Consider the following 20,499-nt stretch of genomic DNA (forward strand, 5'->3'; position numbering starts at 1 on the left):
GAGCTGTGAGATCCAGTAATTCAGAAGAGAAATTTTATATGGTTAATTTTGCAGAGATATTTATATTCTGTTTTACTTGAAGAGTCACGTCAGTAGGGACTAGCAGGTCCAAAATGTATGCATGAATCTTTTCTGTGCTGTTAATACAGCTATCGAGCTGCTTTTGATTTGCTATAGGTCATACAGTATTTGCAGCTAAGAGTGAAGGTCACTGGGTCAGAGGAGGTGTATCAGCTGGGAACTGTACTTGAACACAGGAGCAAGGCAGTTGATCATTTGAGTGTATTCTCATGGCTTTTGTTTCACTGAGTGATTCTTTTACAGCTGTGTATATGCCATTTAGAGACCTTTATGGTAATTTGATATTTTGTACTTAATATCCTAGTAAAATACACACAGAAAGTTCATGTTATCAGAAGGCACAGATACTGCTCATACCTGGAAAATGCAATATTCTGTGTATTTTTTTCAGACCTTTTTTTTTTTTTTTTATTTGGATGTGTCTGCTTGCATAAAAAGGTTAATTTCTGCCTTACAAAATGTATGTAGATGAGGAAAGAGCACTCTGATGTTATTGTAAATTCATGAATTATATCTACATAAAAAGTTCATCATCTTATTTTCCTGCTCTCGAAAGGGAACAGCTAGAAATGACAGGATATATTGAAATGAAGCCTCAGAGTTTCACACATGCCTAACAATGTTAAATCATTTTGCTTTCTCCATAGGATTTTAAGACAGTGCTGTCTTTCCCCCAGTACCCAGGGGAGTTTCTGCACCCTGTGGTATATGCATGTACTGCAGTTATGTTGTTGTGCCTGTTTGCTTCCATTATCACCTACATTGTCCATCACAGGTAAGAATTCAGTTTTTAAAAACATCTGTTAAACGGTCAGCATTGTGCTGAAGTACTTCAGTTTTTCTAACCCTCACTGAAGGTTGAATTCATATTATCTGAATTACTGTTGGGTAGCAATACCAGCAATGTGGTTTATACCAGAGAAATAAAAAACAGGTTGTCACAGATTCACAGATATGTCAGCCTTGCTGAAGCTGTTCCCAAGCTCTGCCTTTCCTTAGATGTGTGTCTAAATGGTCTACACACCATTCCCAAGATTTTGACCTTGACAATTCAATATAAAACTGTGAACGCTATCAAGTTGCTTTCCAACAAATTCCAGGCAGGCAGCACTTTGGACAGCTACTCTGAGAGTTTTGGCTTCTGAGACCAAGTTTGGATGAGACTGGTAACCATAATGGAATTAAAGACTCTTTATTTTCAACTTCTAAATCTTCTTAGAATCATAGAATCAACCAGGTTGGAAGAGACCTCCAAGATCATCCAGTCCAACCTAGCACCCAGCCCTATCCAGTCAACTAGACCATGGCACTAAGTGCCTCATCCAGGCTTTTCTTGAAGACCCCCAGGGACGGTGCCTCCACCACCTCCCTGGGCAGCCCACTCCAATGGGAAATCACTCTCTCTGTGAAGAACTTCTTCCTAATATCCAGCCTATACCTACCCTGACACAACTTGAGACTGTGTCCCCTTGTTCTATTGCTGGTTGCCTGGGAGAAGAGGCCACCCCTCACCTGGCTACAATGCCCCTTCAGGTAGTTGTAGACAGTAATAAGATCCCCCCTGAGCCTCCTCTTCTCCAGGCTAAACAGGCCCAGCTCCCTCAGATTTTTGATTTTAGAAAGCCTGTTTTCCTTTATATGAAAGATTCATATGAATGCCTTTTTAACTACATACTTCTGTTAAAGACCATCAGCAATTTAAAAGTGTTGTACTGTATTGTACTGTAGAAGCTGCTAAATATTAATAAGTGCAATGACTTCTGATCTTCAACTTCTGTTTAATCCTTTGGATGCCTTGTAAAAGTTCTGTACATTGACGCATTGCAATAAACCTACTGCTTTTATTACTCTACTTTAAATGATTTACTTGATAGAGGAAACTTGAAGTCAGTAGACTACAGTTTTTACCATTTATTTTACCTTTTTTTCATTGACTTTACCTTTTTACCATTGATTTCAATGCTGCATAGATCAAACTCCATCCTGTAGATAGATTGTTAGGTATGTATTCAAGAATCAGAGAATTTAATTCTATTGTGTTAAGCATTTTTTTTCCAAATTCTAGTTTTCATAGTAGATACATTGGGTTTTAATTTTAAATTGTGATTTTTCAACAGCACAATCCGAATAAGTAGAAAAGGATGGCATATGCTCCTCAACTTTTGTTTCCATACTGCTCTTACATTTGCTGTTTTTGCTGGTGGAATCAATCGCATTAAGTATCCAATTATATGTCAAGCTGTAAGTATCTGCCTTAGTAATTCTTACAAATAGAATGAGAACCTGAAACTGCATCTGTTAACATAGTATTGGTAGTTCTCTTTCTTTTCATGTATTATTCCTGGATCTTAAGTTCTTAAAAAGTCATCATTATAAGCATGTCTTTTAAAGACCAGCACTGGGGGTGTTCAGTGTTTGGTTGTCACCTGAGTTTCTGTGAGAGGCTGACCAATGCATTTAACTTCTCTACAGCCCAGATTTCCTTACTTTAAAAAAATGGACCCCTGAAAATCATATTTCTCTGTTCTACAGAACAGTTGAGACCTGTAATTTCCAATTATCTCTGTCCCTTCTGATGTTTGGATTGAATGTGTAGAACTAAATTTACTGCTGCATGTTTGTGATATGTATACCATTTGCCTTAGGGTGGCCCTGGCTTCACTGAGTGCTTCCTTGAGTAGCTTATTGTTTGTGGTATGATTATGTCTTTTAATTACAAGTTGAGCTAAGTAGACAAAACAGTACACTTGCGATTTATGGACCTCTTTTTACACAGCTGGACTATTTTGCATCTCTTGCATCATCCTTACTGGGAGTATAGTACCATGAGATGCACAGGAAAGGTCATGGTTTCAGCTGCTCTGAATATTGAGGCCATCTGTACAATATGATTTCAGTCATCTTCTGTGATGCCTGAAGAGGGCTGGTTGCAATTTCTTTGTCTTAAATGTTTCTTCTTCTTCGCTGGTATTTACCTGTAGCAAAGCACTTTATTAAGCCAACATTCTCCCAGATATTCCCTGTTGCTAATCAGATTCTTATGATTGGCTTGAATGGGCAAAAGCAGTGAAACTCACCGGTCAACAGCAGAGGCATTGCAATACTTGCATTGTTAGTGCAAGAGTTATCACTCTAATTTTCACTAAAATGCCTTGGAAGACTTTTGTGTGTACTCATGTATGGCCATCAATAGCACGTGTAGACCTATAAGCATCTTTATTGTTCTATGTGCAAAGTCTACCTATGTATATTACAGTGTGTTTATTTAAAATGACCCAGCTGACCACTAGATTATTCAGAGATAAATATCTAACAACATCCAGTGTATCTTGTCATCATTAATCTGCAAGTTCTGACAGATTCAAATATCACTTACCATTGCCTTCCTCTGCAGTTTGCAAGTGAAGGTAGCAGATTAGTTTGTTGGGCAGCCATGGCCATGTAATTACACAATCACAAATGACCATCTGTTGTTGCAGTCTTTGTCTGGGTATTTACTTTGCAGATTGTGTGATAACAATGCAATATTAACAGTGATAATGAAAAATTGATTGAGATAAATGAGTTATTAATAATGTGTTATGAGTAATACATAGCTACAGGGATAGCTTCATAAAATGCATTATCAGAGACAGCTGTTTCTTGCTCTATGGTATAGGGTTAGATCCAGAGCTGCCAAGAAACGTGCACACTTAGAATAAAATTGATGAATGCATTCACCTATGCCTTCTAATGAGTTCCATAAAGTTATTTATTTGCCTGACACCCTGCTGTATCAACAGACAGTAGCAGCAGCAGTTAAAAATATAGGAAAGATACAGGACACACAAGACACGCAGTCCTCTGGTTTCCAGTAGAAACTGTGTTATGTAATTAGGTAGGACTAATGGTCCAAAGAACCTTGCAGGCCAGCACAGACTCTTTCTTGCCTACTCACAGTGAAGTTTCTAAAAATTCTGTTAGTCTCACTGCCTGTCTCATCCTGTGATAACCTTGGGAGAATTACTTTGTGAATTAACATTCAAGAGTGCTAAAGCTTGGAGGTAGGGAAGTCAGACTACCAATGGTTTCTCAAGGAGCTCACCTGTTTGAGCATTTCTATGGCTTGCTGAAGTTGTGGTGGGGTGAACAGCCTTTCTTTTCTCCTGTGAATGCAATATAGCAATAATGGAATATAGCAATTCTTTAAACTTTATCTTCTTTGTCCTTAAATTTAGATAATGAAAGCTCTATAGCTGTTTGGGGCTTGTGTGTCCCTCAAGTCTAAGTTTTGTCCTTTCTTTTCCTTTCCCCTCCCCCCCCCCCCCAATTCAGTTCTGGAACAATCTGATGTTAAGATTAAAAATATATTTGTTTAAAAATTACTGTGTCCAGCAGAAGTAAAATATTAGCTATACTCCACGTGTAACACTGTCTGTGCTACAGCACAGTTATCTTTCTGTCTGCTACAGTTCAAAACACACAAACACACCCCACAACAATGTAATTTGCACTTTTTGTTTCCTGAGAGAGTCTAAGTGCAAGCATTTTCTGTCCTAAGAGAAATGTGGTGTCAGAGCTAGTGAACCTCCACCTTCCTTATTGTAATTATCCCTAAAACTCTCACACAAATTTCACTGCAGCATCCTTACCCAAGTAAAATAATAGACTGAGTTAATTTTTATCCTTTGTAATTAAACACAAAGGAGTGGTTCTAGAATAGCTTCATTTGTATTGCCTTCTCCCTCTGGAGGAGGTGTCCCAGCTTAATTTTAAGCAGCAGGAATTAGTGCTGTGGCAATGGAGCCATTTTCTGTGACAGATAGCTGGAATAACTTTCATATCCCCTTGAAGATGAAGTAATTGCACCCTAAAAAAAAAGTGTTTAGAAAAATAGTGAGATACTTGGGTTTATCTGAAATCTAAATCTCCTAGACCTGTTTTAGAGAGGATTTGTATAGACAGTCTCACTTGCATATGAACTATGCAGTGTTTGTGATTTATAAAGAAAACTGGTGTTAGACTGATGGTCTGGAAAAGTTGATTGCTTCTTCACAGATTCCCTGTGTGAATGAAGTTTTATCTACAGACTGTTTAGATTGCCTACAAATCTGATCCCTGGGTGATACTGAATGCTTGCTGTTGATGTAGAATCCAGAGTCTTTGGTTTATGGCAGCAGCTTTCATGAAAGGAAGAAGTTGTGTTAGGAAAGGTAGAATAGATTTAAATCAGAACCAGTATGCTAGCCAGAATGGTGTTTGAACCAGCCAGTAGATGGTGTAGTCAAGTCCTTTCATCTCCCAGAATTAAGGTCTCAAGTTACTTTTCTTCCAAGGGCAGAAAGGGGTTTATGCCGCTCATGTAAGGAAGGAGGCAGGAGATGTAACTGTAGCTAAATCACTCAGCATGTGTGGGAGGCATTGATTTCATACCCTCTGTCTGAAAGACTTCAGTCTCATGGCCTCTGCATTCCTATGGAGTATAATAGCTATAAAGCTATGAATGCTAAGTGATTAAATAATCAGTTGAATGTGTTAAAGCATGAAGAATGGGGTTAGGGGCACAGGATTTAGGCATCAGAAAAGTTAGGGAGTGAGACAGAATCGTAGTTCTTTTTATCCCAGTGGCTGCTCACTGAATGGCATGATCACTTCCATCACATCTCCATCTATCACCGATATGTTTTATTGAATATAAGCTTCCATGTCAATTTTGCCAGGACTCAGATCTTCCTTCTTCCTGATAAGTTTCATATGTGAAACTGCTTGTGAATTCCTTTCTGTAGAGCAGTAAATCTCCAGCAAGAAAGGTGAAGCCTGTGCCATACTGGCCAGTAGCCTAGAAGCTAGAGTACTACTCTTGGAAGTCCAAAATTTGCATTTGAATCCTGTTAAACTAAGGAGATCCTAAGAGCTATGCACTACATCTCAGGAAGTAATGGTAGGAAAATATTACAGAAAGCAATTAAAATATACATGTTTTTTTGAAAGAATGGGTGTAAAATTAATGTACTGTGATCAAGTTTGCCAATTAGGGTGTCTCAAGCAAAGAATGCTATTTAAGAACTCGAGTAGTCTTTGGTGAGAAAGGTTGCTTTATTGTTCAGCACTGTTGAGATGAGTCCTATGCACAAGCAGGACTTTAGGTGGCTGAAAACTTTACTTGGAGCAACCTGTGACAGTGTAAAACTTTGCAAGCTATGCAATTAGATGTTCATGCTGAAGACTGTCCCTCATGGTCTCAGGTACCCGATTTGTAGGTCTCCACGTCTTGCTCTAAATTTTCTGTCTGTGAAGAAAACATGAGGTTGTTCTAAGGCTCTGTGTTTTAAGATCATGAAATATTCACATCCAGTGCTGTTACAGGCTGCAGAGAAATTCCTGAATCCCTTCATCTCACAGAAGAGAATCCCTTTCGTTGCAGGATTAGTTGTTTAATCACAATGTCAGTGCATATCCATATCTTCATTTAAATAGAACTGGCTGAAGAAGGACAGTCTTATCTGAAATATGATTACAACTGGAAACAGAGAAATTAAATCAAGTGCTAGAGGAAAACAAAGACATTTGTGTGCAAGTTGAAGATGATCAAGAGAGCTTTTTGTTTCAAAATGTTTTGCATAAATGTGTGTTCTGGTCATTACCATGGTAACTGCATGGTGTGGACCTTAAGTTATCTCTAAGGTACTGAAATGTATTGAAGGAGCACATATAGACAACAACTTTTTACTGTAGAAAAGCAGTCTTCTATTGAGCAGGCTGAAGCCTATTCCCAGAGATAAGCATTTTAAGAACACAGGACATGGAAAAATGAGTCCAAAAAAATGAAGAGAATTTTCACCATATCACTGTGGCTATTAAATAGCTTTAGATGCCATTCTGTCTTTGATGTGTATGTCCTGACAGTTCTTTTGAGCCTGTCAGTGGAACACCTTACAAATAAGGTCATACTTTTATATATTCAACCCTAATCCACTGTTCTCTGCAGAAGCCTTGACTCTTCCCACACAATTTTGTATGAAATACAAAAGTTCTACATGTAGTAAAAATTGTTTTAACACTTGGGTACTTAGTTTGCATCTGTTTATTGGCCTCTTAAGTTTTACAGAAGCACATATCCAGTAATAAGATCTATACAGATAAATTAATACCCTGAGCCTTTAGTGTGTAAACATAAGGTTTAAATTGGCTAACATAGTTAAGTGAGAGTTTAGCTATTTTTGTGCTGTGTGCTGTTCTGTTGAGCCTTGTCTTCCCCTTCTACGTCATGAATTGTTATCTCACATATTTCTAGTGAAGGATTCAGATGTCTTCCTAGCTTAAGAAAATTAGAGTGAGATGGGCCTACTGAAAGGCATGCATGCAGCCACAGCCCCTAAGTGCAGCAGCGAGGAAAATACATCTCCATGGCATGACTGATACCACTGTGGAGATATGGGGAAGCAAAGCAAAGAGCAAAGTCCATCCTCTTCAACATCTTCATTGATGATCTGGATGAGGGCATCGAGTCAGTCATCAGCAAGTTTGCAGATGACACCAAGCTGGGGGCAGACGTGACTGAGTTGGAGGGCAGAAGGGCTCTGCAGCGGGACCTTGACCGCCTGTACAGATGGGCAGAGTCCAATGGGATGGGGTTCAATAGCTCCAAGTGCAGGGTGCTGCACTTTGGCTACAACAACCCCATGGAGAGATACAGGCTAGGGTCGGAGTGGCTGGAGAGCAGCCAGACAGAGAGGGATCTGGGGGTGCTGATTGATACCCGCCTGAACATGAGCCAGTAGTGTGCCCAGGTGGCCAAGAGAGCCAGTGGCATCCTGGCCTGCATCAGGAATGGTGTGGTCAGCAGGAGCAGGGAGGTCATTCTGCCCCTGTACTCTGCACTGGTTAGACCACACCTTGAGTACTGTGTTCAGTTCTGGGCCCCCCAGTTTAGGAGGGACATTGAGATGCTTGAGCGTGTCCAGAGAAGGGCGACGAGGCTGGTGAGAGGCCTTGAGCACAGCCCTACGAGGAGAGGCTGAGGGAGCTGGGATTGGTTAGCCTGGAGAAGAGGAGGCTCAGGGGTGACCTTATTGCTGTATACAACTACCTGAGGGGTGGTTGTGGCCAGGAGGAGGTTGCTCTCTTCTCCCAGGTGGCCAGCGCCAGAACGAGAGGACACAGCCTCAGGCTGCACCAGGGGAGATTTAGGCTGGAGGTGAGGAGAAAGTTCTTCACTGAGAGAGTCATTGGACACTGGAATGGGCTGCCCGGGGAGGTGGTGGAGTCGGCGTCCCTGGGGCACTTCAAGGCAAGGTTGGACGTGGCACTTGGTGCCATGGTCTAGCCTTGAGCTCTATGGTAAAGGGTTGGACTTGATGATCTGTGAGGTCTCTTCCAACCCTGATGATACTGTGATACTGTGATACTTTGAAGCACTGAGTTTTCAAGATGAAGTGTGACAAGCATTTCTTTATTAATTATTACAGATGGATTAATAAGTGGGAAAATTCTAGTTCAGAAAGCGTATTTTGTGATGGGAAAGAAGAAACAAAATCATTACCACACAGAAGAGTACTCTTTTCTTTGGAATTTAGTATAACAGCTCAGTGCAGCCTTCCAAATTCCATGTTTTTGTTGTGTCATATATGTCTTGTCTCTGGATTGTCACCATTGTCCTTCAAATCTGTCAGTCATTAGGAGGTTCTGTATCATCAAGACACATCTTCTTTTCCTTTAAGCAAAAAATGCAAATGATTTTATTTGGTTTGCTGGGTTTTGGGTTTTTTGAGAGAAAGAGGCATATTATGAAGGAGTTAGTACAGAAGATGATTATTTCTCTCAATTTCTGTCTTTATGTTGATTTCATCCATGTATCAGCACACTGTGAAGAAAAGTAATCTGATGAAGGTGTGGCATGGTAATTATGTTTTCAGTTCAGTTGCATCCTTGAAAGTTCAGTGAAAACCTACTGTATTTAGGAATTTTACTCACTTAAATGGCTGATCATTTCTGCATATGGGGCTATATACGTTGTCAAAATTTCACATGCAAATGCCTTCTCACATGCTTGCTGTTCATATTCTGTGGACTCCTTGGCACCCTTGTGTAGAATAATTACAGAATATGTAGTAGCAGTGCTATGTCAAATTGCAAAAGAGGTTATCAACCAAAGCTCTAAATTCTTCCAGTTGTTTCTCATAGTTCCCATCTACCTTTTCTCCTTCTTCCTCCTTCCCCTCTTCTCCCTTCTGCCTTATTCCTTCACTCCCCACCCCCTACCTCCCAGCTCATAGTCATATTCACTCCGTCCCTACAGAAATGCTGCAAGCCACATATGAACTAAGTCCAGACAGCAGTAGCCACTGAACTGGCAGCGTCTGCCAGCTGATGGTACAGAGTTGTCTCATTCTCTTATTTCCGCTTCTTTTACCTCGAGCGACAACAGCTATGAAGGCTTTGTGCTCCCTTGTCTAATGTGTCAGACAAGTCCCAGAGAAAATTACACAGGGTGTTCTGTGGGTGATATTTGCTGCTATCTTCAAGTTTTGTGCTATGTTACTAAACAGAAACAAAATTAATTTACTTTTTTTTTTCCCTTTACCCATCAATTACTTTAAGTCGAGCAAAAATGAGCACTCACTCAAATAAATCATTATAATCGATGCGTTAGCTTTATTCAGCAATTCTCTGTATTCCTTAAACATTTATGTGCTTTCCAATTATAGCAATATTTTACTTGTCACTGCAAAATGTCAGATTATTGCTTCAAAGGTAACCTCATTTTATATAATCAGATGGAGACTTAGCTGATGTAATAAAGCACTGGAGATTGGATAAAATTCCAATTATGTTTCCATAGTAATGAATAACAATTACTAACATAACAAAGATGTTAGTATTTCAGAGGTGTTTGTACTTTATTTTACTTTCAATGATAAACACAGCAGTTTCTTGGAGACAGGATGATAATAACCCTAGTGAGGAGTTTGTATTTGCTTTCAAGGAAGGATGCCAGGATCTGACATTTCATTTTAAAAATGGTATGGCCAAGTGTATAAGTCACTTGAAATAAATCTGAAAATTATCTGGTCTTAAGCAAACAGCACTGATCCCATTACAAGAAGTCAGCCTTGGTTATATGTAGCTGAGAGAGAACAGGCTATTCCTGAAAAACAAACAAACAAACAAAGTACCACAACAGCAAGCACAAATGTTGGCCTTTCATTAATTTTTAAAATACATTGTCATGATAAACTAAGAAAGCTTGCAACACAAACTAAATTTTGTATCACTTTAAATCTAGGTGCAGAAAATTATCATTCATCAGGTTTTTAGAAAACAAACGTCTTTACAGTCTTGATTTCACAACATGCCATCTGCTATCACGGATATCATCTATGATAGATTAAATAACAGATTCCATCTGTTTTATTTTTTTAAGTGTTTTCCCTGGTTAGAAATAACCAGAAAGAAAGATAAAAAAATGATGCATTTACAAATTCAGTTAAAGAAATGTTTGCTTGTAGACTTCTGCCATAAGATAGTTATAAAAGTCTTGTTTTACTGATTCTTTTACTGACATGTTTAAGTGTTTGCTCCTTTTTTTTTAGGTTGGCATAGTATTACATTATTCTACACTCTCTACTATGCTATGGATTGGAGTAACTGCCAGGAATATTTATAAGCAAGTCACAAAAAAACCTCAGTCATGCCAAAATAGTGACCAACCTTCTTATCCAAAGCAACCACTACTCAGGTATGGAATATCACCTATACTTCCTTTATTTTTCCTATTGTATTCCCAAACTATGAATTTGAAACAAACTCTCCCTTTTATTTCTGTATTCTTTATTTTTTTTTACAGACTATAAATAGAATCCATAAAGAATTGAGTCACTTAGGTGTATCTAAAGAGCTGAATATTTATTGTATGCTAATAGATAAGTCTGTGCAGGGGAATTAAATATGCAGAAATTATATTGGCCAGGTTCTTGATCTGAACAGGAACAACTCAAATATTTCTGTTCTTTCTGATGGAAAATATAAACTGACTGGGTTACAGCAGCATTTAATACTCAGAAACTATGTGATAATGGCTCTCTCTTTACTCATGTCTATTCTGCCATAAGTCTTGCTCACACCCATATTGATGGCCTAGTAACCTTCCTCATTCAACATTGGAGATCTAATGCTGTTGCAGGAACTACTGAAAGTCTGGGCTCCCTGTTAGCTTTCTAGATAGAGCAGACTAAAGTGTCTCTAAGAGAGACAGCTTACGCATGGCAGTTGTAATGCAGTAAGAATTTTAACCAGATGCCTGTGAGATGCTGAAACTTCAGGGCAGAATAGTCTGCCTACATTTTAAACAAGCAAAAAAGCCCCAAACACCGCTACAACAGAGCAAACAACTTCACACAAACTAAGATTTTTAACCAAAGGAGTGTAGGTTGGTTTCATCTTTTTCTGATTTTAGACATGAAAAAGTTAGGTATTAGCTAAAGGTTTCTACTGTCTCTATATAGATTTTGGAGGAAGTCTGAGAAAGAGGAACTTTCAAAGAAAATTCCTCCCATCTGTCTTGAATGTTTGCATGAAGACAGGATGAACTGTCTCATGGAGGTTCCTCTCTTTCCATACTGGTTATGGAAAATCCTGAATGGTTGATCTACAGTTGACCTTTCAGCTTTATAGTGAAGGGCAGGAAATGCAAATACTACTTTTTGTGGCTTTGCTGTGTAAAATGCACAGTTGTGTATTCTTTTTTAACAGACTTAGCATATTTTATTTTGAACACAAAATGTTTATTAAGTAGCATTTACAAATGACTGTGTTGTCAAAACCTGTTAAAAGTCTTTAGGAAGTTGCTGTCTGATTCTATTGAGTGAAATCTTTATTGACATGGTTAATTTTCTGCTAAAAAGGCAGGAAAAGGCAGTAAATTGATTAAAGTTAACAAAAAAATTTGTACACTGAAAAGAAAAGCCATATTAGCTTTGTTAGGTGTGAGCAAGAGGATATACTTTGAGTGTCTGACTTTGCTAGTCCGTAATTTGCTATACCATTCTTCACAGGAGAGAATATCACTCATTTGATTACTAGCTCATGGCAAAATAAGTAATTGCCAGTTTTCAAATGCTGCAGTGTGGCTATCAAGGTAGAAAATTGTTACAGGTTACACAGACTTAGTGTATGTTCTTGACATTCAAATCTTGCTTGAGTTGGAAAACAAAATCCAATCAGGTTACAGTAAAGATTACTCTCATTAGAGTCCTTGTAGCAGACATATTGAAGGTCTAAGTGAAAATAAACAGTAGATAATTTTAAGTTTAGTAATGGAATTTATGAACCTCCTTTAAGAGTGCATGAATAATTGTCTAATAGCTAAATGAAATCAGTTCTTTTTTTCACACTCAGAGCACCATATGTCCTAGAGACACAGGCACTGAAAAGTCTAATATGATTTCATAATGGTTAGTACTAGATTCAAAGTAGCAAAGGATCAGTTTCATTTCATGTAGAAAATGGACATAATACATGGAGAATTAAAAATTGCTTTAAGCAAGAAGATACCAAAATCGTAATTAGTAATTGTTGTTCTTTTAAAATGATAATGATCATTTTTTTACAGGCACTTTAACCCCAGAATTTTTTGTACCATAATACAATCTGTAAAATACATTTAAGATGCCTGTATTTCAGTGTAATAGTTTATAAGAAATGTTTTAACTAGACAGTGTTCTTGAATTTATAAGCTGATGCCAGCCTTTATGCATATTGTGCCTCAGGTACTTAAAAGATAAAATCAGAGTTTGCCCAGGTCTGGATTTGCCTCCATTTGATACCAGTAGATAGCTAAATGAAATAAAATTTGTTTTATATGTTGGGACCATCCGTGCTGGGAAGCATGTGATATGGTCTGCAAGACACTTAAGAGGTAATTTGTCAGTAATCCTTGTCAATAGAACTCTTTTATTTATGTTCAGGTCTGGTTGAACACAAATACAGGAACATTTTTGGCAGGAACTGTTAATACTTTGCTGTTCTCCTTAGGTCTTTTCTAGTGATGGATGTATATGATAGACTGGGTTAACAGTTCACATATGAGTGTTTTTATATTCCTTATATATACACTTGCTATATGAGACATAAGGAATGAGTCAGTAAGCAGGGACTAGTGCCAAAAAAATCAATGCATAAACCTCTGACATGGAATTTACTAAGAAATTGTAAACATTCTCTCACCACATTTTATTCCAAGGAGCTTGATCTACTCTAAATACTAGCTGATATACTGGGGAATAAAAACATCTACTTGTTAGCAGAAAGTTATATTTGTAACACTTGCCTCAGTTTCTCTGCCTGATATTTGCATATTCATTCGATCTTTTCCTCCTATTTTTCCTTGAGCTGTGGCAAGATGGATTCTGTTGTGTGAAACTATGGTTCTCTATTGTTTTCCCTGTTCTCGATACAGTGATGAAAGCAGAAATCTTTTTGCAGTGTACTTTTACTGGTACTTGTTCTTCATAAGAACAGGGTTTTGAAAATTGCCTCTTTTTATAGATTAGTCATATACTATATGATACATTAACTAAGTTATACATTATACACTCTCTTTATTATATATACTAGACGTGCTATATCATCTATTAATAACAGAATTAAAGGTCTCAGGGCCTGAGACTTTGCTGACTGGAACCTACAATAACAATTCTGGCACTTTTCACTAAATGTGCCTAGATGCTAATGAGGTGGATCAACTTAATGCATCACTGAATTTTGTGTATTGAAATACTGAACCCTAGCACTTCAACAGATAATGAAATTACTTCTTGTAAAATATACTCTCTGATATTCTTAATAGAAATAAATTATTCTATCCGTTCATCCTCCGTGGACATTTGTTAAACCTGGCAGAGTTTGGCTTCTGACTCATCTGAAGTCAGATTTTGCCAGCAGAGACAAAGAAGCATGCAGGATTCAGCTATTACTTGCAATGTACAAAACTTCTCATCAGGCCAGGCTGAGGCACATTTAGTATTAGTTTTTATACCTGATACGTGCATGCATTTTTCATGTGATGCTGTGTGCACATATGGATTAGACAGGAGTACAGGCCAAGCAGAAAACATTTTTGAAAGGTATTCTGCTAATGTCATCCCCTTGCAGAAAGATAGGGTGGGCAAAACGTGGGTTAGTCTAATTTTAATAACAACTGAGTAGCAGTGCATTAGAAACACTGAAATGAAAAACAAGTAAGCTGCCAGATGGGCCAGAGATTGGTGTTAAGGAGATGGGTAATTAAGTTATCTTTTGTCTTATGTTTAGGTATAAATATGTTTCCTAAATTCTTCCATCCTCTTTTATTCAGTTCTTGCTGGGTAGCTAATATGGCAAACTGCAGATTACTGAGTGTCTCAATAATCTATATATGTCATGGACAAATATCAATGTGCATAAATGGGGTTGCAGAATCAACTGTAAAGTGGATAACAGGTGATGCCACTACTCATTTTCATCTTGCTAATTGTGTAGCATGCTTTGATATGCATTTTAAAACGTTATTACTAAAGTTGTGGGGCTTCTAGGAAAAGTGCTTCATAGAGTGCTTTAGATAAAAACTGTATATGTAGCTCTAGTAGCAATTTAGGAATGGATTGTACATCCTTCTCTGTATTCAGAGTACTAGGATTCATACTATAGCTGTTAAAATGAACATAGGGAATTTGGGACAATCATAAACTCAGGTAAATTACATGAATTTTCAGCAGTATACTCAGAGGGCTTACAGTCTTCATAGAATCAACCAAGTTGGAAGAGACCTCCAAGATTATCCAGTCCAACCTACCACCCAGCCCTATCCAGTCAACTAGACCATGGCACTAACTGCCTCATCCAGTCTTTTCTTGAACGCCTCCAGTCAATACCAATGGCTTCAATTTCATTTTCTTACTGTTTCCAACTTTACTTTTAAAATTTAAGAATCATTTTAGAATGAGAAAGCATTTTGCATATTTCATATCTCTTGGAGTATCTTAACTGGTTTATAGAAACTGTCTTTTGACTTGCACAGAAATAGTAGGTGAGAACCAGTGAAGTGGTTCCACTGAACTGTATTATCTGGTAATGGATGTGTATGTGCATGTATATGTATTTTTCTGTCTGCTCTTCTATATGAGCTTGTATATGGGCAACTTTCTGTACATCATCCACACACTCCCAGAGGTCTGAGTCATGTGTTGGAAGTAGCAACAACAAGGGTGTTCCTTGTGTGCAGTGTTTATGATGTCCTGATGACTAACAACCTACAGCCTGATCACATGGGTATGTAAGATGGGATAATGCTCCTCTTGCATCCTCCCTCTCTCTTGTGAATGTGGCAGCAGCTCTTTGCAGTCATTCCCCGTCTCATTATTTCTCTCAACTACCTAAATGTTAATCAGTAGGATCCAGCTAAGCAGTAGCTTTGTATCTTTATAACACTGAATTATGTTAATTATTTTTCACTGCAAGAAGGAGAAACCGTGCTAAACTTTCTAATCCAGGAAAACACTCTCCTTTGGTTTGTGTCAGCCACTTCTGTGATCAGCCTTGTGCCTTGCAGTGAGATTTTTACAGACTTGTCTGACACCACAGAGGTCATGGCACCTCCTTACTGTTCACTCAGAATGTTAACCCTGCTTGTCTCAGGATGAACATTTAGATGCTTGATCTGAATCCTGACAAGTTAGAAACTGACTCATGGGCACAAATGGATCTACTGCTATATACTTTCCATGAGAATTTGATGATATGGCAATTTTTACTGAATAAGTTGCCAAAAAAGCAGGCTATTTCTTGAATTGCACACAACAGTATTAATGGTGTCATTGAAAATAGGCACATGATGTTTTTATACCATAATGGAGGTACTAAAACTACGCCACTTATAAAGACTAAGGACTTCTTATATTTAGGTATTTTTAAGAATGATTATGTCCTTTATCAGAGAAAAACCTAGAATAAAAATAACTCAGACTTTCTGGTATTCCTGAAGTTGACAGTGTCTTCAGAAATTTATCCTTGTTGCTCTCAGGATCTAGAAAATTATCCCTTATAAGTTATAACTTGTGATTGATTTATTAGCTTTGATAAGAAGGCTCTCATGTATTGCAGCATAACAGCAGTATAATTGGGGGATCAAAATTTGACCATGATAACAGATTCTTTATTAACATCAAGTTTGCCAGATATGTCATGGCATTTTCCTGGCCATGTTCTTTTCTGTATTTTGAGTGTGAATCATATGAAGTGACTACATTTACATTCTGACACAGACATTACTTGTCTCCTTGACATCAGCAGCTCTGAAATCCAGTTAAGTTCTAGTGTATTTTTCATTAACAGTGGCTCTCATGCATTCATGTCTTCTGATACCAAACAGTGATTGAGAGAGAGGGAGAAAGAAAGAGGTCAGGTGTGAAATAGCAATTTCAGTCCATTGTTTTCTTCTTTATGGTGTGGCCTTAAATATTAATGCCTCTAATCTTGATCCATGAAAGACAAATTTTCCTTCCCCCTGTGAACATACTAAACCACCCTTATAAAGTTTAAATGTAGGATTGGGTATCACAAAGTATTATCTGCCTTTTTCTTAATAACTCTCTATAGTTTATATATGTTGAAATAAGTGGGAAATGCCACAGGGCAGAATTCTTGGAAGCCCTGAGAAGATTTCTATAGTTCAGTCTTTACTATCAGAATAGACATGATTCTGTCATTGGAGAGTAAGTGGAAGTGATGTCTCCAAGTAAAGAATATTTCCACCAGTTGATGGCACAGTAAGCAAACAGTCTCACTGAAAATCTGCTATACCATGCTCAAGGAAGTTGGCTTCAATTTAAGTACTCAATTGCATCTCTTGCTTTGTGGACAGCCATATTTTTCTTCCAGCTATTGTTTTAGTTCTATTCACCGAAATAAGAGTTATAACATCAAAATAAGCTACCATATTATTATATTAAAATAATCTAAGGATAAGAGCCATTTTAGGATTTTATTTAGGTTTCATTAGGAAGCAATGCTGTTTTCTGAAGATAATTTCAATAACTCTGCCATTCAAAGATAGCACAGTACAGCTAATGGTACTACCAGAAATACTGGTCTTGTCAGACTATACTGTGTCATATCAGCCCACCAGTTTAAGAAAGCACTCAAAAAAAACCCCAAAAAAATCCAACCAGGCACAAAGAATTGCAATGCTGGGACTTCAGCCAGAATGACCAGAAAGAATCTGTCACTTGATGGATAAAAACTAGAGACAGCAGAAAGCCCAGAAGCCTAAGAACAAACCAGGCAGCTTAAATCTGTTCATTATGAATGAAAAAGAGAGAAAGTATTGCAGAACCAAAAGGTACTTGGAAGTTGGTTTGATACTTTAGGGACATATTGATATTACAAGCTGTTTAATGTGATCACTCTTAAAAACCTGATGTATGGTCAGATGGAGTCATGGATTGTAGCCAGAGCCATTTTATTACTAGCTAGCAATGTAACTGAAAGCTCTGCAGTGGAAAAGGAGTATAAAATGGTAACAAGGGAAACATTTTCATGAATTCTTCTTATTCAGTTTCAGTCTGAAACTAAATGCATTTCCACCATATAGGGGGAAATTATTTTAGGTCAAAGAAAATGTTTAATTCAGCTTTGAATTAATTGTTCCACAAAAGAACATTTCCAGTAAAAACAAAATGTTAAAATATTAAGGAGATTCACATAGCAATATATTTTCAGTGGTGCCCTGAGAAAGCTGTTCCACTTTGCATAGGCCATGTAAAGACTCATGGCAGGCAGTACAGGACAGCCTGTGTATGGTGTCATAGTGTGTAAGTATTTTCCTACATACTCTGAATCGAGCAAAAGTGATTAGAACTTTGCTTCTCCACTTTTAACGTGAATGATTGAATTACTCTGTTATCAAAAGCAGGATGGTAACAGACACTTTACCCTTAGTTATACTTCATCTGGCTTGTGAATAGTGACTCAAACTGAAAGTGTTTTAAAAGTTTGTTCTTGTTTCCTAGTTGATAATGTTAGTCTTCAGTTCTGCCCTGAGTGCACTATCAGATGTGAATGCCTGGAACAGAGGTTCCTCTTAGATTTGATCTTATGTCAAGAATGCGTTACAGCCAAAGTGGAAAAAGGATTTTGTTACTTAACTTCATTACATAACTTCATTAGCTAACATACAGGTGACATACACATGATGTTGACACTTTCCAGAGTAGAAATCCAGTAATACCAAATCTTTAAGAGATACTGGAGTAGAAGATGAAGCTTTACTCCCTTTGTTTGAAGAACAAAGCTGCTGTCTAAGCAGATTAGTGTAGCTTTTCATAATAATGTAGATGAAAATGCATCATTTATGGTTGTTGCAGAAGGAACTTATGTTAAATTACTACTTGTAAACAAGCTATGAAAGAGCTTAGCAAGTTATGTGTCAAGACTCATTAAATTGAAACTCTTTCCAGTTCTAAAGCTATTGATAAGTCGGAGGGAGGGGGGATTACAATGGTGGTCTTGGGACTTAGCATCAGCAAGCTCGACACACTGTAAGCTTCAAAGTGACTTACAGTTATTCCTGTGATATATTCATATTTGAAAGACAGTAACTGCAACATGCTGATCTGCAGAACTGTATTAGTTTGGATTTTCTAGCTGCTTTTATCATGAGTTCATATCTAGGTATTTCCTGGAAATTCAGAATTCATTCCTTGCCTCAACATTTTCTAGAACTCAGGCTAGTCACATACATAATTGTAGAGGATAAATCAGAGAGTAGGACGAGCTTGATAAAATGTTCCATGTTTTGATATGCTGCCCCAGGCAAATTGTAAAACGCTGATTGGGAATTTTGCAAGTTCTAAAAATCCTTGAAGATAATATATTCAAACTCCAGTGGGAGCTTTGTAGAAAACTTTATCAGATTTGAAAGAGCTAAATATTTTCTCAGATGACTCTCTGATGTCATATAAATTAAACTTGATTATGCAAAAAAGCTGTAAGGAGAAATACATGAGATAATATAAAATGTGTTTATTGCCATAGTATGGACAAAGAACTAAGAAATAATGTCACCACAGTTACAGAGAAGGCTATCCTTTTAATGGTGGATGATTTGATGATCTCAAAGGTCCCTTCCAAACTCAGTGGTTCTATGATTGTAGTTTTATGGGGTTTTTTAACTAGGAACACTTGAAAATGAAGCCTTTGTTTTGTTTACATAAGCAGAGAGTCAAATTAGATAGAAATTCCTTCTTATGAAAATAATTATATGTGAAAGATGCAACTCAAAGCCTGTTGCGAGACATCTCTCTTGGAAGTGGGCATTGGTATACATGCAGTTTAACTGTAATGTAAACAACAATGCTCCAAGAAAACATCAGACATGAAGTATTGTACAGTATTTTGTGCAGCCTGATAAACTGCCATGTCACACAAACCATGTGGCACATTAGGAGAGGAAATTTTGCCTGAGATTAAAATAGGCAATCTGTGAAAATAGTACAGAAAGACAACGACTGAGTCTTGACACAAAATGCAGAACAACATGCACGCCTTGGGAGAGCTGCAGAAAGATCACTCAGGTCATGATGGCATCTGAGATGATGATAATATTAATAAAGAAAATAGAAAGAGAAAAAGCTTACAGAAAGGTAAGAGGCAAGAAAAATCAAGTTAGCTAAAAAAATGATCATGGATTTTAAAAGTCTCTGTCTGTCCTTAGCTATCTTCTGTAATGTCTCTTCTAACCCTGATATTTTCCAATGGGATAGTAAATCACCTCCCTGTTTGTGAGACGTGCCCTTGGAGCAGTTCCAGGAAAGAGAATATGTGTGCAGAGCTGTCACAAAAATCGTGGTATTTCCTATTCCACTTAGAGCTTGATTTCTGGACTTATGTCATTCTGTATGAAACCCTCATCTTAAACTTTTAAAAGAAAGGTTCTAACTCATTTGCAATGACAACCACATGAAACAAACATCCAAAAAAATAAAGTAAACAGAGAAAGAACCAAACCAAAAAACCAAACCACATTAAAGTAGACTACATGAGCTCAAATCACTTCAAAGATGTGGACTTTTGCTGCTAGTTATGAGTGTTAATAACAGCACTGATAACAAAGTTATCTGAAACTGTTGAAGACAGGACTGTAAAGAACAGATTTAAGTTGCACTAAGGGGTAAATAGGTTGATAATAGAAAAAGATTGTAAACTATGCAAATAGTTGACAAATAAAACAGATTACCCAGGAGGCTGCTGAAATTCTGTCATAAGCAATTTGTTCACACAGATCAGATGAAGCCAGGCCAGTCATAATAGACTTTTGATGTGATCCTGCCTCCGAGCTTTTGAGTGGACTAAATCTTGATGTTCATTCCCATCCTACAAGACTATTATTCCTAAACAAAGTATTTT

General features: G+C 37.5%; 1 protein-coding gene across 3 annotated transcripts in view; it reads left to right on the forward strand.

The window, feature by feature from the left end:
* The window catches only part of LOC135176046 (adhesion G protein-coupled receptor A3-like), a 293,150-nt gene that overhangs the window by 248,838 nt on the left and 23,813 nt on the right, over positions 1-20,499 (forward strand). For all 3 annotated transcript variants that reach the window (XM_064144647.1, XM_064144649.1, XM_064144650.1), the window contains 3 exons: positions 729-856; positions 2,199-2,322; positions 10,653-10,798. In XM_064144647.1, coding sequence (XP_064000717.1) covers positions 729-856; positions 2,199-2,322; positions 10,653-10,798 — 398 coding nt within the window. The remainder of the gene's footprint in view (positions 1-728; positions 857-2,198; positions 2,323-10,652; positions 10,799-20,499) is intronic.

The sequence above is a fragment of the Pogoniulus pusillus genome, chromosome 6 (genome assembly GCF_015220805.1).
Source record: "Pogoniulus pusillus isolate bPogPus1 chromosome 6, bPogPus1.pri, whole genome shotgun sequence".
NCBI lineage: Eukaryota > Metazoa > Chordata > Aves > Piciformes > Lybiidae > Pogoniulus > Pogoniulus pusillus.